Source organism: Tauraco erythrolophus, chromosome 10, assembly GCF_009769465.1.
Source record: "Tauraco erythrolophus isolate bTauEry1 chromosome 10, bTauEry1.pri, whole genome shotgun sequence".
NCBI classification, from domain to species: Eukaryota; Metazoa; Chordata; class Aves; order Musophagiformes; family Musophagidae; genus Tauraco; species Tauraco erythrolophus.
In genome coordinates, this window is record NC_141474.1 from 27,180,219 (window position 1) to 27,205,354 (window position 25,136).

Genomic DNA, 25,136 nt, shown 5'->3' on the forward strand with positions numbered 1-25,136 from the left:
ATAACATGAGACCAAATCGGAAAGCATGTGCATTTAAGAGATGACATCAAATGGTTCCTTCAAAAGAGAAACAATATCACAATCACTCTGTATTTCCCTGGCCTCAGTTTGCATTTCCTATCTAAATACCGAAGATAGCTTCACAGGATAAGTACAGATTAGCGAAATATTCAAGGTGATTGAATGGATTAGTATTATTGTTTAGCACAATGCAAGGTGATAGAAAAATCCACAGAAAAGAAAGATCTGATATCTGGACAGCCACTTGAAATTATGCAGCTCACATGCTGAATTTTTACATTTTTTGTAACATCATCAAGTGTCACAGTAGATGCCTGAAAACATTGCCAGCTAAAGAGTGAGATTTAAAGTTGAGGATCTTGAGCAACAGGTGGAACAAAAATTCCTAAGTAAACTGCTATCTGTTTGTCACGCAAATAAAAAAATCCATGTGTTAGTGCCAGAGGCAAAAATAACATGTTCTAATACATAACAAAAAAAAAATCTGAAGAAATATTTGTCAGTAGGAGAGAGGAGGAAAAAAAGAATTTAAATACATCTACAGAAGTCCAAATTATCTTAAGAAGAATTCGTCCTGCATTAAATTCCAGTCCAGTAGAAAGCATGAATGCATAGCATCCTCACCATTCTGGTTATTGTAATAATGTCCAGCAGCTTGCTCTCTCTGTTTTCCCCACACTCCTAGAGATCCATGCTTTAGTTACAAGTTCACTGATGTGTTGTGATCCCCTTAGGTCACAAGAAGGCAATACCTTATGGAAAAGATAGACTGTTTCATAGCATGCCATGGCTGTGTGATTTATTTCTAGGTATCCACCGTTAATAGAGTGAAGCTCAGGTCAAACTATGAACAATTTCACATAACTTGTAATTGGGGATGGAGATTCTGCATTCAGACGTTACAATGCTACACAGTTCTCTTGGTTTCCAGAAGCAAAGATCTTGTACTTTAAAAGCCAAATCAAAGCCCCTAAAATTCAAACATCTCTGATTTGCTTTTCACTGCAGTTCCTGGAGTATTTCATAGGCATTAATGAAACGTCCTCCAACGCTTCAGCGAGGCAGGCACATAGCTTTAGTCTTACTTTGCAACTAAGACGACTGAGAAAGAGGGGAATTGAGTGAATCATCCAAGATCATTCTGGACTTGTCTGACAGTCAAAAATAGAAATTAGGACTCTGCAAAAAGTAAATAAATCACCTCCCTCCCTGGAAGAAGCAGCAAAATATTTGGTTAGTTTTAATTGCATGCATCCTTCCGTGCTTCTGGGTTACAGCCAGGAAATGAAGTATCGCTGTTCCAGTCAAGGTCATTCCCAGAGAAAGTCCAGGCAAGCCTTCAGCCATAAGTAATGTGTGCAAAAACCACATTCTCACAAGAACTTAATCTGAATGTTTAAGAGCCAAGATACTGGTATAAAGATTTGAGATGCTCAATAAGCCTTATTGATCTGAATAGAACCCCAGCTCCGTGTTTACTCATGTTTTCTTATGGGTAATTATCGAGGCAGGAATAAACAGCAAATTACATTCACCACATGGACACAGGACAGTTAAATATGCCAGACTGGAAAAATTATTTTCAGATATGAAAAAACAACTTGCCCTAGACTGGGACGGGCAACTTTAGCCAAGCTAAAAACGAGTTAGTGTTGATATTTCTCTCTCCAATGTAGCAGAACTGCTTAAATGGTGTTTATGGAGGAGAAATGAACAAACTCAAAGAGCTCTGCTTGACCAAAGCACTACAGATACCTCCCCACTCCCGAGAATGCAATATTTAAGCTTAACTGGAAAACTTAAAATATATTATTTGGGCTAAAAAGGCTGTTTGCTTTTTACTTCTCTTGACAGTTTTGACAAGATGACTATCAGATGGAGGTTCAGAGACAGATGTAAAGCAGAAAAAGGCCAATTACCAACTTTTTTCTCCTTGTGAAATATTTGAAACTGCTTCCTAGCAATGAACAATACACAACAAATATCATTGAAAACTGAAAGATGGCTTACCTGAGGCAATCAGCACAATCAGGACAATTCTCAAACAAAAAAATATCTCTCCAAATTTTTATTCATAGCTCTTCTGACCGCTTGAATTTTAAGTCAGGACTTCAGTTTGCCAACACCGGCATTCTCTGCACCGGCACAAAACGTGCTCTGCAGCCACCTCTGTGGCTGTAGTGCTCAGCAAACTCGGATCATCAACCTAAGCTGAAAAATAAAAATTAACATTGCAAAAACCCAAAGTCCTACTGCAAACAGGGAGTATTTGGCTTGTATTTGTCCTCTGTTGCAAGAAAGGGACATTTTGAGACATAGCCTGACACCACAAAAGCTCTTTAGCCCTGTTTGCTTCTTTCTCCACTGTGCCATGCTGCTTGCTCTAATATTTGAGCAGATGTCAAGAACTTTGGAAAAGAAGAGAAACTTTTAAATTTAAGAGATTGAAGAGAGTAACTACACAGTAGTAATCTGCCCTAAACAAAATATAGTAAGACTAGACAGTCGTGAGCAAAGTTGGGGAGAAGGGAGATGATGCAAAAGCACTATGACAAATGGCAGCAAACGTGTTAGATTGACAGTTCAAGGAGACAGATGGCCATGATAGGGAAGATGTACAAAAGCAGTAGATCAGTCATCAGGATAAGAAACTAAGGACTGAGGAGACTAAAAGATAAGAAAGCGATAAAAAGCAGGGTGAGAATAAAAGGGATAAAGGTGGAAGGGAGGAGGAGCTGAGCACACAGCCAGTTACAAAAAGAGGAGAGTGCCTAGCCAGAAGACAGATATTCGAACTGGCCAGAGGTTACTGTGTCACTGTTTATGACATATGAAGAATGGGAGCAATCACAAAGTTGGCTTCTGGATCTATTTCTAGAGCATTATCCAAACTCAGACCACAAATGTAGTTGTTTCCATCATAACGCATACAGGATTCCCAGGCAAAAATGTGACAAACAGATAAAGTTGTGTTTGTAATTGTCTCAAAATGAAAAGGAAGACTGAAGGAGGAAGCTATAAAGAAAGATTAAAAAAAGAATCCTAGGATACTTAAACACATTACTGAGACCAGTATATCAATGCCAGCACATGGCACTAGCTTGTCACAAACATACTTAAATAAACAAACTGTTGGTTTAATCTTCTGTAGCAGTTTCCATGTTTTTAGAAAACACTTCAGTGTCAATAAAAAAAAAAAAATCAGACTGACCACTCATGTATGGTCAGACTGACCACTCATGTATGGTTACTGAGTCAGAATTAGAATGCAGTGATAGCAACATCTGGTAATATACTTTTTTAAAACAATAAATAGTAATAAAAAACAATCCAGTGGGCTAGATCCACAATGTAAATCGCTACAACTCTGTTGATAACTGTATGCATGGATATCAGTAAATTTATGGCAGCTGGAGAGCATCTTCTCACTCATGTTACACAGCTTAAGAAAGGCAAGACAAATCTCACTAACCCCAGCCCCCTCAGCTCCCGTAAGTTAACAGATTTAGAGAAATCTGTCCATATGGCAGTTCAGCCCACTTATGGCAGACGATACAAATCACTTCCTCGGAATGCCCCGCTGACCACAGGCAGCTCTAAGACACCAGACTAGAGTAGATGAGTAACTTTTAGATAGCTAAGAACTAAACAAAATTAATCCAACTTGCGTTATTAAAATTGTATTTAAATTGTAGGTTATACCTACCAACCAAAGTCCAGAATCTATAGGGCAAGAACTGACAACATGAAGACAGTAATCCCCTAATCAGGTACACAAAGTCCTTCAGGCTTTTCAAGATACTAAAACCCCAAGGGAAACTTTGTCCTCAAGCAATTTCAAGTCAAGTTTCAAAACCCAGAGATGCACAGTTTTTTTAACTGAGTTTTCCGAATGGAGCATCCAAACCTTTGAAATTCTCTCATGGCTCATTTGTAGGCATCTCACTGCATCCCAGTGAGAGTGGATGAGAGGGATAGTTGAAAATGGGACACGTGGGCATCAAAACAAGCAAAATGACCCCCTCCTTTCTCTCTTTCTTTTCCTTCTGGTTCACGCTTCTAAATGAAATCCCAGGCTGTCTTCCAACTGCTACTCAGAGCTGTCACAGAGAAGGAACATGTATAAAGCACTTAAACAACTGACTGACCTATTTCCATCCTTGTCGGTGCTGCTGCATCTAAACCCTTCATTCTGAATTCTGCACACATACACATGCACGTGCACAGCAATTTTCCTGTGTACTCCCATGAGGAACTATTTCCAAAGTCTAACCTCAACTCCTAAAGGAGCTCTCTGTTGCCTCCTGAACAGCTGTTAACCCCATGGCCTAAGTGCCCTCCTTAATTAGGTTAACTTTGGGAGTCTGCCCTTTGAGGCAGACAAGGAAAGCTTTGGCTCACTGACTTGTCTTCTCTTGTATCAGTTCTGTTCTCCATTGGATGCTGCTCTATATCCAAGGTATTTGTATACAAAGATACTTTCATCCCTCTTTAAAAATGCAAATACACACAGCACCACTGCATAGTGAATAAATCTAAAAGCACATTAATAGCTGCAAAGATCTGGCAGCTGAATTCACGGACACAGCAAAAATCATCGAAAAAGCACCCAAGTGGCTAGTCACTTCCCACAGCACTCAAATCAATGAACTCAAGATTGACAAAAGATGTCCGAAGCTGAAGGGTTCTCAAATCCTCCCTACCTCTTTTGCAGTAAAAAAAAAAAAATAAAAAGAGCTTTATTACCCTATATGACTTCTGTGCTACAATAGGTCGCTTCCCAGGTAGAAGCAGTCACTGTCTCACTGATCTTGGCTGAACTTCAAAGATACAGAAAAGTTAATTGGATGAAATGAGACTTCCAAAGAAAAACTTTGTGTGAAAAGCCCTTCAGAAAAAATTTTAATGAAATCTCTGATCCAAGGTGCTGCATAGTGGCAGCAGCATTCTTGATATCGTAGGGAAAGAAATAATACTTATGAGGAAACTTTTCTTAGTCATCATTCCTCCAAAATGTGTCCTTCTTATGCTTCCCTCTCCTTTCAGTTAAAAGGCTTATATAATAAGAAATGAAAAACAAATGTTAATGAAGGCAATATGGAACATTTAAGAAAAGATTCTTTTTGAATATGGTCACATTATCCTTTATTAGCCCATGAAAAAGGATAAAGTAAATGTTGTTTCATTATTATTTCTTGTTATAACAGTGCTCTGATAGGAGGAGTGTAATTATTGCATCTGCAATTTTGTATCATTCTCTCAATACATTTTCCATTTCTACTTAATGTGTTTTTATATAGAATGAAGCCCTGGACAGCAGGGTGGCAAGTGCTGCAAAATGCTGTTCATCTTTTGGGGAGTAGAGCATGCTCCTCCAGAGGATTTCTAGAAAGCTATGCAGAACTGGACCAGAAAACTAGACTTTGAGGAGCCCTGAAAACTGTGATGAACTTCAAATATTCACATACTCTGAAAAGCCAAAGGTAGACCCTTAGGTTCATATAGGCTGACTTTTCTAAAGAACAGACCATTCAATGACACCAAGCTTCTACAGACACAGCCATAAGGGAGGAAAAAGTTTGGTCTTCATCTGCAGGCCTCGTGAGATAATCTGCTACTTGCCTTGGAAGCTTGTTTCCCCGTTTGAAACATTTACTTTCCAATTTGAAAGTTCACTCCAAATATTTTTGTCATATCCTCCTCTGCTAAAGTTTTCAGCACATGCCTCTGACTGCGTGCATGATGGTGGTATCAGCTTCCTATATTAAATAGAATTATCTCCTTTGTCTTGCACTATAAGATACAGTTCCCACACCTCAGATAGATCTTTGCCTCTCTTTTCCACTCTCCCATTTTAAACCTCCCAAAGCAGAGTCAGTGCGACAAGGCGTATTTCCTAGGTGAGAGCACAGGATTAGCCCTGTGACTCATTCGAGCTCTGTCTGTATGTCAGAGTAGCCGATATGCATATAAGCTTCCCTGAACTCTCAGGAGGATGTCACACAAGCCCAGGCTAGTTAAAGGTATACAACAGTCGCTCCACTCAGTATTTCCCCATCAAATAGCGGCAAACACAATAGTGGCAATGGCATGTCAGCCTGGTACAAGAAACCATCAAGCAAATGACACTAACATAGACAACAAGCAAGGAGAGAGAAAACACCTCTCTCCTCCTTAGCAAATAATCAGCCATGCTCAGAGCAGATTTTAGCTCTTACATTCCGGCTCTGTTTATGCTCAGGCATAAAACAGAGTATCAATGGATACCGCTCCCCACAGTCATTCCCAAAAGTCTCCTGAACCATCTCTCCACTCAAGTCGAGGACTGCCACAGAAATTTTCAGTAATGGCAATCTTCTGTCACTTCCTACTGGTGCTCACATTTGGTATGTCTTGTGGGTGGTAGATGTCAGGTCCTTGTCTGCCAGTTATAAGGTAGCTAATTCTTAATGTCTTGTTAACAGGTCCTGTCCCATGACATGTTACTGGAATCAATAGGAATTAGGCACAGATTACTTTTAAAAATATGCCGAGTAGCTGCAGCCCAGGTACTCAGATTAAAGCAAGTTTCATTGGTTGAAAGGTAATTTAAGTGCCAAAATCAGTACAAGAATTTGCGCTAAGTCCTCTCTCAGGACTACACCTAGGCTCATAATTCAATTAGGCATTACAGCTCTAAAGCCAGACCTTCGCTTCTAATCTCTGGACAGAGGATTCTGTATTTTAAAGAAACGAAAAAGCAGACGACAGCACTTTCCCTCCTGTTCAAGTCTGTATACTAAAGGCCCGTTCCATACTAAATTTTCAGGAGATTAGAAGACTGAGTTTCCTACATACTGTAGTTGCAGAGGTCTGTTATATAGGCAGATGCACATTTAATGATAAAGCCTCTGAAGGACTTTTTTTTTTTTAACATGGGATAAAGAGTTCTGAAAACAACTCAAAGCATGTTGATCTTTTAGGATCATTGGAAATAGTCTCCAGTGGAACCTTGAAACATGCAGCTGTTATGTTCTTGTTACTTACAGATCCAATCATTTCTTGAAGTGACAACCAGGATCTTGTTGCAATAGCATCAATTGCTTCCAGAAATACAACTTCATGTAAAAATACATCCACTTACGTGCAGAAGGAGAACTACAGAGCTAGTTCTAGCAATCTGTCCTTTACCAGAACTCCCTTTGCTGGGTTTTTTTTTGTTGGTTTGTTGTTATTTTTTTAATTGATAACCCAGAAGCATCTAGAAAAGTCTTATTTATTAAACAAAATTTTAGACAAAGGAAAAACATTTCAGACTATATATGTCAAATATTTCTGACTTTTTTCCTTTTTTTTTCCAATAGATATAGAAGCTCAGGATTTGAGCTGTTCTTGGGAGAAGTTTATCAGCCTCAAGAGGAAAAAAAAAAGGAGTACAGTAAGGCATAATTCTGTCCTGCAGTTGAACACTCTCCTCCAAATTCCATTCCTCATATGCTGTGTGTCCTGAGATGCCCCATCCTGCCCCAAAACAAATCCTTAGCGAACAGGACAGAGGCAGCTGCTCTGGTCCCACACTGATGCATTTATGCCTCCAGGCAATCCCTTGGGAAATTTTACTTGCTGCTGGCTTAGGCCCACTTCTGGACTTATTTGTGCAAAGGAACAAAATCCGGTGGCAGTAGCTGTGTTAGGAAGCCAAGCTGTTATCACCACTTGTGGGTCAGAACTGGGTGTCTGGCTTGTGGGAGATGAGAAATGCCACATATGCCACCAATACTTCTCCATCCAAATGGAAACAGGCAATAAAACAGGAATCAAAGGAGAAAGTTTCATACATCTGAAAATTCATTTGCCTCTCTATTCCATTTGCCTCTATTGTATTTGCAACACAAATATCCACAGAGCCTTTCCATGGGATCAAGAGGGAACTACTGTTTAAATTCCAAAGCCAAAAATTTCAAGATTGACTATTTAGATGTCTCATCTGCAACATGCTATATAAGGGCCTGTATTTTTAAAGCGTGCTAAACACTTCCTCCAGAATCTTTGACATATCACAGGGTCAGCAACTAAAACTTCAGCACCTGAGAACCACCAGCTGCTTGTGAAGACCTGAGGACAAGCCTTCAAATCCAGTGCAGACCTAAGGCTTTCCTCATGAGTAGAACAGGACTGGCCAGCTGGGTACCTGCACACCATTCTGCTCCAACAGGACATAGTGACAAAGGCACAGGAGCACGTGAAGAGCACAGAACTGATGTCCAGACTCTATTTCCCTTGCAGTTTTCTTAAAGTACTGGTTAAGAAATATGGAGTGGGATAAAACAAAGCTCTTATTATCAACCAGTTATATTATAGTTCCAATCACGTAAATGAACACTTGGCATTTCTACTGTAATTTATCAATTTATCATTGGCAGTAATTCTGATTTGCAAGATAACTTCAAGTAATTAAATGGTAGTATGAACACATATACAAGGAGAAATTTAGGTGATCACTTCAATTAAAGATGACGAACGACAAAATATTCTGTTCTTAATAGAACTAAATACCAGCTTTCACGTAGACCACTGGCCAAAGTCGCACTGAGACCGTTTAAGAGCTCAGAGTTTAACACAATTTATGTTCCCAGATACAGGAAAATATAGTGTTGTTTCCAGGACTAAATAAGACATGTGGATTATTTGAGATCTATATTTATAAAGAATGTGGCTACATTATTTCCTTTGTTCATGCCAACACCTAAGCCGTGGCCTACTTTCAATTTACTTAGTTGTTCCCAGTTCCATGTTCTAGCCTTTTATTTTACAGGTTAGAGATTGTACCTTTTCAATTAAAAAAAAATTTTTTTTCGTGTGTGATTTAAAACAAAGCACCGTGTCTGTAACGAACTTAACTGTCATTGAGGAATATGCAGGTATAAACCATTTCTGATCATGCCAGCAATGATCAAATGGTCAAGGTTGACCTTTCTCCTGCTTCTGCAGACCTGGAACAACTACAGAGCTTACACAGCTTCAGCCCAACAGCTTCTGTTTAAGGCAAGTATTGAGGGAGGCATCAGCAAAAGTTAACTGGATTTTCTGAGAAATTATGAATTTTATTTTGGGATGTTTCTTCTTTACCCTATTAAGCTTACACTATAAAACACTTAAGCTTATACATAAACCCCTTTGCATCAGACAGTTGAAAGAAAATGCCTCTAGCTTCCACGGTTTCTAATGGAATTTGTCATTTGAAAGGAAGAAGTTCTCTCCAGAATTCATAGAATACTTCAATTAGATTGAATGATCTAAATTTATATGCAGTGTGCCAAATTTTTCCAGTCAAACCAATAATTCTAAGACACACCAAGAGATCATTGGGTGTATGGGCTTCTTGCAAAAGAAAACTATCAGCGCTGTACAATAATTTGAAAATCATGCATTTTAAAGCCAGAAAGAGGCTACTGTGATCATCTTTACTGATCTACCATTCACACACAAAAACCTCACTTGAAACCCACTGAAAAAAACACCCACAAAAACAAAACCCCAAACAGATCTTTCACGAAAATATTTTGATTTCAAAACAGTCCATCAGGGAAAATATACCACAGTCTTTAACCCTCCCCCTCAAGGACATGAATCTTCATTTCTTGAACATCAGTGTCAAGACACTGCTTTTTTATGCCCTCCTCTATTATACTGAAAAACAACTTTAATGTTACTCCATGTTAGTATATTCCTTATGTATGTACTCAGACTCAGATCATGGACTGAGGAGTCCCCACATATAGTCTCAGATCATGTCATTCATTCCTTTGTCTGCTGCCTGTTAATCTAAACAAACTAAGCTCTGGGACTGACTTGTGACATGGCAATTTTTCTAATTCTCTTCTCATTCTTGTACTTCTTCAGAACAGGTCAAGTCTGTGCCAAACAACTGTTTACACATCTATGGACTTCACTTGTCTGACTGGCTTTTGAAAAGTTGAATTTCTGAATCTTCCCAGTAACAAGCAATAATTTGAGATAAATCCAAGATACAAAGGGCACAACTGAGTGATGACATGGACTCAAAACCCCAGGATTCTTAGAAACAAAATATTTATCTCGACCTTTTCAGATAGGAACCAGAAAGAAATGTCTGAGATAGATGAATGGTTCAAAATATTCTGGTTGCCTGGATCAAGAAAGCTGTGATTGTCTCCTCCTCCAGCTTCAAGATGAAAAAGGACTTGACTGACTTCTTCTAAGGTAGCAATCATTTGACTTCCATGGGAATTTATGAATCCTCAGCTGTGTTGTTACTGTTAACAAGAGCTGACAGTTAAATGCATTTCATTAACAGAAGCAAGAATGAGAATGACAAGACTTTAGCAGATCAGATCTGTAATTGAAAAGGTGACCAATGTAAGGAATAAGAACTGTCTGCTAGGATTGCACTTGCCTCTCACTCGTACCAATACCAGCATATCTCCTGGATATGAAACTGTCTTTCTCTTACACTAGTTAGCAAAGCATCAGGAAGATGGAGATGTCAAGAACAAATTTACACCAGCATCAGTTCCTCTTTGCAGATCAACAGCAGGAGCAAAAGTAAACCCTGCTGAAAGAATTAAAAACAAAAAAGATTTTAACAGCTGAAAATGCACAGAAGATTAGCAAAGGCATAGCAGAAAGTAAAGGAGATAGACTGGCAGTTTGTCAATTGATTCTTTTCAGTCTTGGAAGAGCAGACAGAAGATTTATCCAAGGACAACTGCTGGGGTACAAAACTTGCTGGGAGTGCTTGCATGGAATAGATATTCTCACTGTGCAGCTTCCTTACCAGCAAACATTGCCAAAAGATTGACTGGGCCTTGAATATCTGTGGATTTTTCAAAATCTACTGAACAAACCTACCTCCAGATGCACAAAACAACAATTTAATCCAGATGTAAAACAATAGGTAGAACCGTAATGCTGCTCAGCTGCAACAGAACAATGAAATCCTAGTGCTAGAATTTAACTGATGCTTAAACTGGGAGCTGAGTAGAGCTCCACAGTTTTGCCCAAGGAGTAAAGAATAGGAGAACAAAAGTACATTTAAAAGTAATCCATCCTGAAGAAACACACCTTTTGGGTCAAACTTCCTTTGCAAGTGTATTTTGTCACTAAAAGCTCCTTCCCTGGGTTCACCAAATTTAGAGTAGTCCTACTATCAGTTGATGTATGAAGGTTATTCAGCCTGATCCTATAGTTAGCTATTGTGTTTCCTGCCACCAACCAGAGGGGTGAAAAAAAAAAAAAAAAAAGGAAAAAAGCTAACACTATTCATCCTACTATATTTAGTACCCTGTCTTCCCCTGCTGTAACAGCTTACTTGATTGCCTTGTCCACCTGCTGTGCCACACTCTTTTAGTTCTGAAAGCACTTTGGGAAAGCGAGGATCATTTATGATGTACTTGCACAGCACCTAGCAGAACAGGATTGTGGCTTCTGGTCAACACTGCAGTGTCAATGCACTATCAATCATCTGGACATTCATGCTCCCTTGCTAACCTGTTTCAATTCAAATTAATATACAAGATTTATTACAAATAATACAAAATGTGACCAGCCTGAGAGGCTTTGCACATTTCGGTGACATCTTTCTTTCGTTTGAGATTCCCAAAGATACACACAACCTTACCATAAGCCCTTCCACAATGCAGCTCACTTGCTGCTTTGCAAAGAATCAGATCACAGCTCAGCCCACTCTATGAAAAGAGACTGGTCTTGTTTACAAGAAAAATCCATTCTCTCACCCAGCTGTTACTTGAAGAATCAAATGCAAGGCTCCTGCCTCCCTTTCTTCCCCTGGGCATGGTGCAGAGGCACCATGGAGGGGGTTCAGGTTTTTCCTAGATCCAACAGAGCTGGCAGACTCCCAGGATAACTGCTGCATTAGCCTCAGGGTGTTGGAAAGCTCCAGTCCTTTTGCAAGCGTTTGGATGTCTGAATGGCAGTGATGAGAGGGGGGTTGGGCAGCTAAGCCCACTCACCACTACAACATTCCAGTGTTATTAGAAATCCAGCTGTTCTCTGCAAACAGGCAGGATTTACTGTTCATATTTTGGCTAAAGAGACAGATGAAATTCCCCTTCCCCATCCATTATCATTGTATAATCTGTACAATTCATCAGCTCAACGGCCGTGCCAGTAAAGCAAAGCGAAAGGGAGCATCAGTATTCAGAGCACACGCTCCGCACAAGGCAGCAGGTTTTATGATCTGCGCAACCCGAAATAAGCACTTCTCTTCCCCGGGGACATGGGTTAACACCGAGTAGCTGCACGTTAAGTCGCATATACTTCTATTAATATACATCCTTTCCAATCTGGGAGGGGAAGAAGAGGCAGAATACCTGTCCCTCTCACACTGGCAGAGACAGCTAATGTTTTTGTGGCTTGACACTGTGTGTCCAGAAGTGTCATATCCCTTTTCTCATCCCAGCTCCTCCATGTTGGCAGAGCACTCTTCCTCCAGCTCTTAGGTACCAACCAGGCAAAGCCATCAGCTGTCAATCAGCTGTCACATCTACCTCCTCCCAGACTACCCTGACATCTCCCCTCTGCCTGGTGCCAGGGGCAGCAGAGAAGTAATCTGCAATGAGATTAATTGCTCTCTCTGTCATGTTAGCACAGCTATGATGGCTTCCTTCTGTATTTACAGGGATTGGAGAGAGAAAAGGATTTTGTGGATAGTTTTTCACCGTGTGTACGTAACGAGGTATAACAGTCTCATGGAAACAGCTCATTGCCATAAAGCCTCTGTTTTCCTGAACAGACATGTCAAGTCGTCCAACTTGTTACCAGGTAGTACAAGTAATCATTTGCTGCTGTTAGCAAATAATAACCCTAAGGAAGAGATCATATAGGCGTAGTTGCATTTGAACATGCCAACAATCATTCATGAAATCACTGGTTACTACTCTTTCATTTCCAAGATCCCTGGAATAACTGCATAACAGCCACCTAGATCTTGGGCTCTGACTTCAAAATTGCTTTAAGACTACCTACACCCAAGGTGCTGCTAAAAAGGGATCCCTCTCTGCTCATTCCTCCCTCCTGTCTTGGTCCCATTTTTCTAGCTACACAGGGAGCCATGCGAGATCTGTTTTGTCAGGCTGCAGGATCGCTCCTTTTCTGGCTCACAGCACTGCCACACAAGCACCAGTCTTGGCAAAAAGGAGATGGCAGGGATGCACAGCCAGGAGGGAAAACAGAACCAAGCTGCCCTTTTGGGTATCAGCACGCACTTTCCTTAGGTCAAAGCAGCTGTGAAACAGCAGTCTCCGATCTTTCTGCTTCAGCAGAAAAGGCTTGTGTACTAGTAGCTAAAGAAAAGGTTTTCTTTACAGCCACAACCTAAATTTTCAAATGAGCATCAGGACTTGTTTTCAAGAGCTCAACACTTTGCAAGCTCCTGAAACTCAACACTTAGTCATGTTTCTTTTGGGAAACTTCACCTATGAGAATTAACCCAAGAAAAAAGGTATCTTCTCCAAAAAGAGAAGAGGAAGCACCACAGCTCTGAGCCACTTACTGATACTTAACTGCAAATAGTGAAAACAAGATTCTTCTAAGTCACAAAGAGATTACCATGTCTGGGAGTCAACATGCTGACCAAGACACGCAAGTGGGAACTTTGGGCAGGTGTCTGCCCTTACTCTCCCCAGAAGCGATGTACATCCTCAGATTATTTAATGTTGGTTTATTAATACAATATTGTTTTAGATAATGGATGTTTATTATTTAGATTTGTCTCAGGATTGTTTTCATGTTACACAACACTGCCCTTAGGACTAATATTATAAATTATACAGCAAGCTGCCATCATTTTAAGTGCTGCAATTTAAAAAAAAAAGAAAAAAGAAAAAAGAACAGCTGTCACCCAGGAAAAGAAAACAACAGAAAAACAACCTAAACAAACATTCCCTTAGGCTACTATTGTTTTCCTAATAACTTGGACAGGATTTCCCCCTCCCAACCCACACAGTGGCAGTTGGTACATAAAGGACTTTTCTATTGATAGGTGATAAATCCTTCCCTGGTGAACTGAAGGCAGGTACTGAATCCGTTGCTTATATAACATGACAAAACTTGACTGCAAGGAAGGGGACTCTTGCAAAGACCATGGGAGTGATCACTAGTTGCTGGTGATCTTGTGTAAACGGGCGCAAGTTCAGAAAATCCCAAGATCTCTGTTAAGAAAGCTCTTCATAAAGAATTAATCCCTCAGCTGCCTTCCCTGACAGCTGGTGAACCGGTAGGTCTAGGTGAGCAGATGTTGCTTAAATGGCAGGTGGAAGCGGGGAAAGGAATGTTAGTTACACTGGAAAAGATTCTGAAATGCTGTTTGGGGTGGAAAAATCCAAAACTGGGACACAGACTAATCACATGCTGAGCCTTCCTATGCTCAGATAGGAGGCAAAACGCCTCCCTAGCTCTCCCTCTTTAGGTTTTTCATCTGGAAAGAACAATAGGTGCTCTAAGGCAGTATTTGACCTCTAATTGGTCATTTGTGCAGTTAAGGAAAACATTTATCCTCTTCACTTGTAGTTTACATTTTTCTCTTTATTTTTGCAAAGACAAACCCTGCTGACATGAACCAGTGCTCAAGCGTAACCTACAAAGGTGAAATGCAAATGTAGCCTGTCTCTGTCCCCTGGACCAACAGACAGGAGGGTCTCGGTTCTACTTGATAGTCGGAAGAGTACTGACAAGTACTACAGTAACTCCACACTAGCCAGGAGTCAGGACAAAGGAGTCTCTTCCAAAGTAACTCCCAAAGCAGGGGAAGAATGGAAGAGCCTAGTTAGGGAACAGCCCCACTCAATAACTGATAGCACAAGGACAGCATGAACTCTCATTTATAGTCTCAACTGCCTGGCTGGCTACAGGGCTGGATGCAGCTCTTATACCCCAGGAGAGGAAAATACAAGCTGGAGCTGAGCTCAACCTCATCAACACTTCAGGTTCTGGGATTTCCTCCCAAATGAGTCGACAACTCAGTGCTTCTGCTGGCAAGGCAAATATAATGCAGATAAAGGCAGCACAGTTCACACTGCTCTTAGGCTGCTCTTGATTTCTGCAAGGAACCACACCTTTTGTTTGGGTTGATGATTGTGTTAAGAAGGGAAAACTAAACAAAGGGCAAGGGCAGGAGGGGAAAAGCCCACAGAGAATCAACACACTCCTGAGTCACAGCCCTGATTGCAAGAGACACTTCTGAGCACTTCCCTGAACTAGACCTTCAGCAAAGCAAACGTAACATAAATTTCATTTAGGGGAAGGGTGGACACAAAGCATTGGGAATTGGAAGCTAGATCGTTCTGTCACTGACAGCTACACAAACACTTTCCATACCACAGACCATCTTCTCTTAGGCTAAGCGCCCCATGGACACCTCTCCTGGCCATTGCTACTGCGCTGACACCTGCCCTCTTTCAAGGCACTTCAGCACAACACCCTCACAGCAAATGCCAGGGCGGGAGGGTCGCTTTGGTGCACCTGCAGGAGGTGCGACGTCTGTCAGAAGCTAATAACATGTGCCATGTAAGCAGGCAGCTGCCTGAAGACCACCAATAAAAAAAAGCCAGTTAAAGGGATGCCTTGCACCTGTCTCTGGAAATAGCTTGATAAACTGTACCAGCAGATGGCACTTGTGAATACGTGGCGTATTTCTTGGCCTGCGTCACAGCCATGATTTCCTGCGTCTGGCAAATAGCCTTTTCGGAGCAGCCCTCCAGTCTTTCGCATCAGCTCTTAAATGCCGCGGATTGCGGCCTGGCAACCGCTGATCGACAAGTCGAGCTCAGCTCGTTACGACATTAGACAGAGACCAACTCAGTGTGTTTCTCCCTTCTCTCACTTGCAGAACTCACAGTAAAGCGCTGCTTTGGCTGCATGGGTATATTTAAAGATACTCTTTTTCTAAACAGTAACTGCTTGGTACCTACCTAGTGCCTCAAAGCCAAGGAATGCAACACTTTTTTACACATGCTAACAAATGTAGCTCCACAGCTAACTTAGATATATGAGACCTAATTATTCCTAAATTGCAGATGGGTAAACCAAAACAAAGACCTACAGCAAATTGGCTGAAGCTTACTGCAAGTCATTTGCAGAAATAAAACAAACAAACCAACCCACAACAATCAAAACCCAAACCCAAAGAAACCGACCACTGGAAACTTTGCTCCTTTATTCACTGCTATGAACAAGAACTCAAACCACCAGAGATATAAGCTAGACTTAAAAAGAGGGGGAGGCAGGGGAAAGGGAAGAAAGCCCAACACATTTAGTTACATAAAGTAAAGCTAAGAAATCTAGATGGGATTATTCAGACCTAAGATCAGCTATTCAGGAGCAGAGGAAGAGAAACACACATTGCGACCAAACTGACATTAAGATACCCGTTAATTACAAATACATTTTAGAAGACAAAAACATGCAAAAAATAAAGTCGGTGAAGGTCAAGAATAGGCTCCTACAGCAACTCACAGACATAAATGGCACTTATGTGCAAAACTTTGATTCACTTGGCTGGGATTCATGAGTTGGGTGCTTATTCTCAGTATAACAGCTCAAAGGTAATAATCACAAATGGTGCTATTTAAATGGAAACTAAATAGCCCTGTCTCTTTAAGGACATCATGCCTCATTCTCAGTGGAATAATGGCAGATATAAAAAAAGCTATGATTTCAATATTTCTCATTATGACTTCTCTCCCTTCTCATCTAAAAATAAAAGGCTACTCTGTATCCCAGATCAATCTAACTAAAAGAGAAGGGTTCGCTTACAACAACAAAATAGCAGCTCTGACACTAGTTACGTATTCATCACATGTGAAAATGGCCCCATAACACTGCCTTCAAACCCTTCCAACAAGTATTAAATTAGGTTGGCTTCAGATTTTTTTTTCTTGCACCAAAAGCAAAATAAATATAGCTTTATTTAATGCTACTAAAAGGTTCAGATTCAACTGGAACCCCAAGGCATGTGGCTTTGTTGTTAAAGCACATATACTGACTCTATTGATTGGTGCAGTCCTCTGTGCAAGAGAATTTGTCACATCAATAGCAACTGAAAAATACTCAGGAGCTGTAATATGGTTTAAATGAGCAGTTACCACGTCAATATAAAGAGCATTTTCAATGGCAGTAGATAGGAACCCTTTTGCAAACCTAGTATTTGTTTTAAGATAAAGGATGACAACTTTTTTACAAGGGAGCTTTTTTTATGTAATGGTGAGCAAAACAGCAGCCACTGTAACTGTTGTATGATCACAGCACTCTCTGGGCAATAAAAGCCACAATGGAAAGAAAACTTCCAAGCAGGAAAGAAATGGCAATGTTATGGGCCAGAGAAAACCTCTGCTGCTCGTTTACTTCCCTGGTCTTTTCCATCGCTGCTGCCAAAGTGCACCTGTGCCACAGCTGCAGATCCATCCCAGGCTTTGCTTTCCAGGGCCCCAATCTGGCACTCTGCATGAACTGGGAGATCCAAACCAGACACAAACACTTGCAGGACACAGGAGGAAGACAACACAGAAAATTCCTGCCCTGCTCTCAATGCCAAACAAGAGCTGAGGGGAGGAGAAAACTTCTGCCATGTCTCATCCTCTCCTCCAGCCATATAGGAGACGGCAATACAGGGAAATGGCCATTCCCTCACCATGGCAGGTCCCTTTCCGTTTGTTTTTTCACCATTATCAGAGTGGTTGGCCTTGACCACAGCTAAGTCTTTAATCCAACAGGCTATGAAAAGACACTGAAGCATTGGAAAGCCACCTTGGATTTCCAATTTTGAAATTGGAAAGGAAGCAGAAGAGAAGAGCTCTTGTTGCCACCACTCTACCAGGGGGGGTCAGTAACGCACCCGGTGCCTACGGCTTGTCTCTTCTGCAATCCCAGCTACGAAAGGGAGCAGCATTTGCCTCCACATAAGGCACCAACCCCCAGCTGACATGAAATGTGATGTAGGCAGGCACAGAGAGAGGCTCACTGGCCTCAGTAACATGCAATCTAAATTACAACAACAAACGAGGTGCAAGAGGGGCCACCGAGGAGAAGCCCATGAAGCTCTCAGCAGGTGGAGGTGGGTGGTGCTTCCTGCACTGGGGCAGGGGCTGAACAGCCTCAGGCCAGAGGAGACAGGGAGCTAACACACACCTTCTGGGGGCAAACTGGACAAGTGCTAGGAAGACAAATCCACTGCACATTACTAGGCAGACAGAAATCCCATGAGTTCAGGAAACGTCTGACACGAAAGTCACTGGAAGCAGGGAAAGTACTTAGGAGAAAGCATCTTATGAGCATCTCTTGCTCTTACGAGGAGAGTGGCACTGTCCACTGCTGCATTAGTGGGTATTGGGCTTGTGAGGTCTGACACAGCATGGCTGCTCTCACAGATGTATGGCCTCTGCTTTGGTCACAACTGAACTGGAAAAAAAAAAAAAGGAAATACACAGCAAGGAACAAACCTCCTTCTAGTGGGATTGAAAAAAAATCCCTGTTTTTCAATAACAAGAATTAGTTCTATATTTTCAAGGGATAGAACATACTTTTCCTGACTTAGTGTATTTTTAGAGTACAATTCTCTCAGTCATATCCCTTCTTCCCTTGGGTTAATGTACAACGGACGTTCTTTTGTTCAGGCAAAAATCCCACTAAAGGAAGACGAGAAGCGGCATGTGCTGCAAGTTTTGAAGGAGATGAGAAATTTCACACTATCCTGATATCTTCTGGGTAGCTGCTTATTTTATGATGACTAATAGGCAATTACTATGGTAATACTGCAATACAACATGTGTGAGGTTTGGGAATGAGAAATTATAGGTAACTACTTTGGACTCATTTCTATGGTAACAAAAAGTAATTGTCATTAAATACCAGTTATATTACGGCTGTACCTGGTAATTATAGATTTTTTTATGCCCAGTAACATAAATAAAACCAATAAATTTATTCAAAAGGTCCATGATTGTTTACTTATATGTTGTTATATAGAATACACAATGACAAACACCTAATTAGGAAAAATAAACTCCATCGAGAGCTTCACTTGTCATCTGAGATGGATACTCTGTTTTCAATTCAAGGCAATGCAAGAATTTCTCATCCATTAAGTGACGCTAAGAAAAAAATCTTCCGCATCAGAAAAATAAGTGAAAAATAATCAAGAGGTATTATGCAGATGACAGGATACACACGAGTAGCCATGTCTCACAAGTGATAGGAAGAACCATATAACATATCCAGTCGCTGTGAACACAAATATACTCATGTATGTTTGTGTGCAGCTATAGGTGTATCCGCCAAAGTGATATTATATCAAAGATCAAAATCAGCACTCCTCAATTTTACAACATATAGCTCTGATTTAGAGCTAAAATAATTTGGATAAAGTCCACATATGCTTTTACTGCCAAAAGACCCATCATAAATGACATGTGAATACAAATGTCGAACTTCTATAGAAATAAAGCCCACAAAAACCTGTTCAGGATAAATCTGAAATATTTCATCAGAAACAAAGTCTAGTTTTCTGTTTGTATGTCAGACTCTTCAAAAGTGATCTTTAAAAAAAAGCCCAGTTTTTAAACAAATCATACCATTAACAAACAAAAACAAGAGAAGATTGTCCTTTATAAAATGCTGATATGAATAATTTTACATGTTTCTCAAGCCTTCCCAGATCCCTTGCTTCACTTGAGACAATTTGCCAAATTCAACTCACTTCCACAAACCACTTCAGTTCTTTTAAAACTGCGTTTCTGGAGCAAAAAAAAGATACCGTTTGTCCAAAACATTTCATCCCAACAGAGCTTTCATTGAAATATGGACCCTGACACTCTTTATGGTGAATTTGGCAGTCCAGCGTCCTTTCTGTCCAACAAATTGCCTTGTTAACCCCTCACATAATCAAGCAGTAAAGATTGTGTTTACTTCAAAAATATCATACCTGACAGTGAAACAGTAAAGGATTAGAATCAGCGTGTGCCCTCTTCTCCCCATTCAGACAAATTCTTGCAGTCCCTACGATCAAGCTAGAGGATATTGTAGTGATGACAGTTCAGAACATTTCAGCCAATTCATGGCTTTAATTTACTGAAGGTTGGATTGATACTGTCATGGTTAACCAACTGAAGGCAACACAGAAATGGCAAGGAACGGGAAGACTTTGTGGGTCATGCAACAAAGCCTTTAGAGAACGGTCAGGGTATTTCAACTGCCTTGTCATGGCATTTCTGGGACACCTCAGCGAAGAGCTGCCCAGACTAAGAAACACACCCCTTTTGGTGCCAGTATAGGGTTTCATCTCTGGAAGGTGAGGCTGACAAATTGGAACTAATCTAAGACAGTGTGGTACAGTCATCTTGCCTGCAGGGACACATTTCATCATTCAGCTGCAGAATGCCAGTTTAAGAACAAGCTCTCGATAAAGGAAAGTTCAGGCCAAGCCTGGGGATGCACGACTTTTAAATCAAGAACACGTTTTTTTCTTAGTCTAACTCTACTTCCCTGGGGACAGTAATAGGTTCAGAAGATGATAATGCTATACCGCAAACAGAGAGAGAGAAGTCAAGAAATCTCCCTTCCCAGCACTAGTTTTCCTTTATTTCCTAAAACTGTTTCACAGTTTAATCCGTCAGAGAGGGTGAGATTAGTGTTATGGAGAAACTCATAAATATTTTTATTTTTTGCCACGTTCTTCCACAAAGCTAAAGATAAAGTCAAGCACCATCTCCGGCAAAAAGGGTCTTTCAATTCAGGTGGGAACTGAGGACAAGTTACCAGCCAGAACAGAGGGCAAGTTATGCTGAACACCCACTATTTTGGCAATTTAATTACCAAGTCCACGTGGCATAACATTTCTACACACTGTAACTGCAAAGCTGGTTACAATTAGAAGTACACTATTCTCAGGCTTTAAAGACTTCCAGAAACGGATGGAGCCTGTCTTCCTGTTTTGAGAGAGAGATCTTACATCCTCGACCACAGTAAACAGCAGGTACCTATCATTACCCTGTATGTTAGAAAGAGCAGAGTATAGTCATGTGGCAAGAACAGAACTGTGGAGGGTTTTTTTTTTTTCACTGAAGAGTGTAGTGTAGTAGTCATCTTCACAGAAGGGTATGATGTTAGCAAACCAGCAAACAACAGCTAGCACTGCAAGCAGGCACAATCCCAATTAGCCATTCAGTACTTTGGCTTGCAGGTGAATTTGCACTCTGAGGGCTCCACTTCTCTGTGCCTAACTCCTCCGACACTTGTACCCAGTCGAATCTGACCTATTGTAGTGTGGTTTGCCCATGACTTCATTTCTCAGCTCTTTTCAGAAAGAAACAGGTGACAGTAAAAATTAAACATTCCGATTTCTAAACTGTCAGTCAGAAATTTAACTGGAAATAAAGTCTAGTAGAGGTAGTGTCGTGGGTTAGGCTGCTCCGGCAACCAAACCCCCCAGCTAAACTCTGTCCCAGCTAAAACCAGGACAGGTAGTTTCACCAACTCTCTTGATTTATGCACATAAGTAATAGCTCTTAAGAGATAGAACCAGCTCACTTACTATTAAGATTTATGCTCTAAGATGACAAGCAAATTGCAACATTTATCCATTTATTTTTAAAAAACTTTTAAAAATTGTGTATAGACCTTCCAAACATTCAAAATTAGACAAGATATTTAATCATCCCTTTAAGTCACATAAGGCACCTTGTCTCTTCATTCCTAACTGTATCGGTCCACAAACACACTTGTTAAACTCTTTCATACACTTGAATAAATCAGTAAAGTTTAGCAACCTGTTTCCATGTATCCTGATGCATGGGGCATTGACGTTCATTTCCATGACCATTTCATTTAGAGCTGACTGAATGCACATGCAACAAATAACCAACCTTCCTCATAGAATGTGTCTGTGCTGTGAGCCCTTATAGTTTATAGCTGCGATATTAAACTCTCTTGTTGCTGGTTATGAACAATTCACCACCAGAAAGTCCCTTTAGAGTCACAATCCATTTGGTCTGTTCTCTTGAGAATGAGCAACAGTTTTTAGATAACAGACAATTCTTGGCATTGTTGTTGCAGTTTTGGCTTGAACTACTAAACCTCAGTTCACGAGCACTCAGAACAAAGGAACCAGGATTTTGGTGAAGAACACAGGACCTACACCCTCAATGAAAGTCCTGCATCCCTAAAAACAACAATGAAGAAAATCTCATTCGTCACCTGTTACCATAGTATCCTGGGTAAATGAGTGGTTAGCTCCTGTTTTGATCACAGGAGAACTAGTATATCCCGTCCCTTCTACAAAAACTGCTGACATACTCGGGCTTTTAATGGTGCCCACTGCGCCTGAGATTTCAGAGGACAGTGAAGTGCATCCGACAGTATACTTTGCCAATTGTACAAAGCTGTGTACTGGTGGGGGCAAAAAAAAAAATCTCTCACACACTGGCAGGAGATCAATTTACAAACTCAAGCATGAGGTTTAATTACCCATTTCATTATCCTAGCTTGCATAGCGCTGAATGTGAACCTTCAATGAACCAAAGAAACAGTCACTAGCTGCTGCTTTGAGAAAGGGAGATAACAGGAAGTAGAAGTTCAAATGCCTAAAACTGCTCTTGCTGCATATGCCACCATATCTTTGCAAAAGCGGAGGGATCGTCCCCAGCGAATAGATCTGTGTTATACCATGCTACATGGAAGACTTCTGAAAGTCCTATTTATGTGCTAATCTGAAAAGAGACCAAAAGAGATGAAACAGACTTATCTAGCCAATCGCAGAGAAGCTTCAGAGTTAAATTTTCAAATACCAGCAATTGATCCTTGGAGATTTTTTTAAAAATTCACCCAGTAAATTCAAGCAAATAAATTGTGATGTGCTTGTGGATTTTGTACGAGCAGAAAATAAAGTGTTTGCTGTAAATTATTCACTCAGCACTAGTTAACTACAATACCGGCACATTACTAGGTTTTTTAATATTCTTCTCAAGATAATAGGTAGCATTTTGCTTATTACTCTCATTTTTAAGTTATTAGTTACATTAGGTCTTTTGTAAATAAAGTGAAGACTTGCAAGAAATCAAATGCTTTCCAAACTACCTCATTAAAAGACTCTTTAGTTCAGGAGGGTTGAAAATTCTGCATATCACGAAAAGCTGAAACAATAGCATACCATCAGGCTCAGCAATTCCAAATGAATTCGCATGCCCTTTCATACTATCTGGGATCCCAAACGGCTTTTCAAGCTATGAGCTACATGTGTGTCAGTAAAGCTGCATGCCTCTCAAAAAGTACAAATAGTAGTGCAGGGGCAAAACTTACAGGGCAAGTGAATTCATGGGGGGAAATGAAACCTACTTAACTGCGACTAGAGTTGCCGATGTGCAGGGCAGCTGGAACAGAGTATCAGATTCTAGAGCCATTTTAGGGCTTTAATCCTGCAAGGTGACTTAACCATTAGGATAAATTCCTGGCGCTGTCAGACGCCACTGCTGCAACATCGCTCTCTAGTTCTGGATTTGCCAAGAGTTGAAGGAGTATCAGTGCAGCTGGAAGACGACCACGTGTCCTTGGAAGTTTCACTTATAAAACGTGTATAAGCACTGTTGAAATCACCGATGCAATTCCCTGCTATTTCGGTTTAGTAAGTAGCAAAGCACAGGAGGGCTAAGAAGCACATATCAAAACAAAGATTAGAGCCAGCAACACCATTTTCCGCAACTTCTGGCTTCTTCCTCAGTGGTCTCCTCATCCACACAATAAACCAGTCTTATTCTGCTTAGCAATGCAATACTTAATTAGATCAAAGCTCGAGTTAGCCTGGCTACAGAGTGTATCATGTTATTTAGTCTTGCGCTGTAAGCAAAACCACATACAGTATATTACATTTCTCAGGGGCTTCTCCAGAGAACTGTGTGGCACATGTAATTGCCCCCACAAACAAATCATCAACTAATCAACTGCTTTTCATTATCACCTCCAGCAGCACATTTATTTTGTAAATAAATGCATTAAGAGCAAACAGTTTTAGGAAAAACAAAAGATTATCTGAATACGTTCTCCAAAGAGGAGGTGGTAAAGCAGTAATTCAAATACTAAAATGAAGCAAAATTAGCATAGGGTGGAATGATTATTCCATTCCATGTATCCCTATCTATTACAGTACAATAATAGACTGAAATCTGTGACTTTAATGGATGATCTGGGTAGTTGAAGGGAACTGTGATTGACTGACACATTTACATAGAGGCTGATGAGCAGCATAATGAATGCATTTATAAAACACAGCTAAGGTCTCACTCTAAGCTAACTCTCACACCTAGAAGAGGTTTGCAGAGCAGATACCCTGCTAGCATGGAGAGTTGCTCGCTACCTTCTGAAGCAAGCAAACTTGCCATTGACCCCTCTTCCTCGATGGGAAGTTTGGGAAGCATATGGCCACGACAACCTCCAGTTTAAGAGTAATGAACTGAAATAAGCCATATAAGATTCAGTTACAAAACAGTGCAGGGTGTATAAGGTAGATAGAAAAATATGAAGGTTCATACTCACACCATACCTGTAATTTCCTAGGTATACTCCATCAGGATTGAGCATGGGTGCAATCTTGAAGACCAGGTGGTCTCTCAGTACTTTCGCAACAGGATGCTGGCTCACAAGGAAATCAATTATACCTGAGAAAAACGAAAGAAGAGTTTGAAGAGGGGAGTTTGTGACATCAATGACTTCCAGGTATCTATCTGAAATTTCACATATAAAAGATTAGGAATGATCATTCCTCTTGGTTCCGGGCACTGCTCCTGCTTCCAACAGAATCAACTGCTTGCAATCATGTAGTGCCTGCCACCTTCTAAAAACTCCAGAAATAAGAACTTTAAGGATAAATACCTTAGTCCATCCCCATAATACAGGGACAATATGGCTACATTACCAGACACTGTCAAGCTTCTACAGAGGGAGAAGTTACTGCTCATCAGCTGAGCCACAATAACAAAACATTTGTCCTCCTAAATGGTGAGATGAAGTAAAACCTACTTGTTTAAGCATAGCGCCTTATATACCCAGCATGCATACATGGGCACATACTACAGCTCAGCTCACGAGTGGCAATT

At 40.6% G+C, this 25,136-nt stretch overlaps 1 protein-coding gene across 1 annotated transcript in view; it reads right to left on the reverse strand.

The window, feature by feature from the left end:
* AGBL4 (AGBL carboxypeptidase 4) overlaps positions 1–25,136 on the reverse strand; it is a 941,572-nt gene that overhangs the window by 173,521 nt on the left and 742,915 nt on the right. Inside the window, exon 8 of the mRNA XM_086617760.1 lies at positions 24,584–24,698. Within this exon, the coding sequence (XP_086473886.1) occupies positions 24,584–24,698 (115 nt within the window). The remainder of the gene's footprint in view (positions 1–24,583; positions 24,699–25,136) is intronic.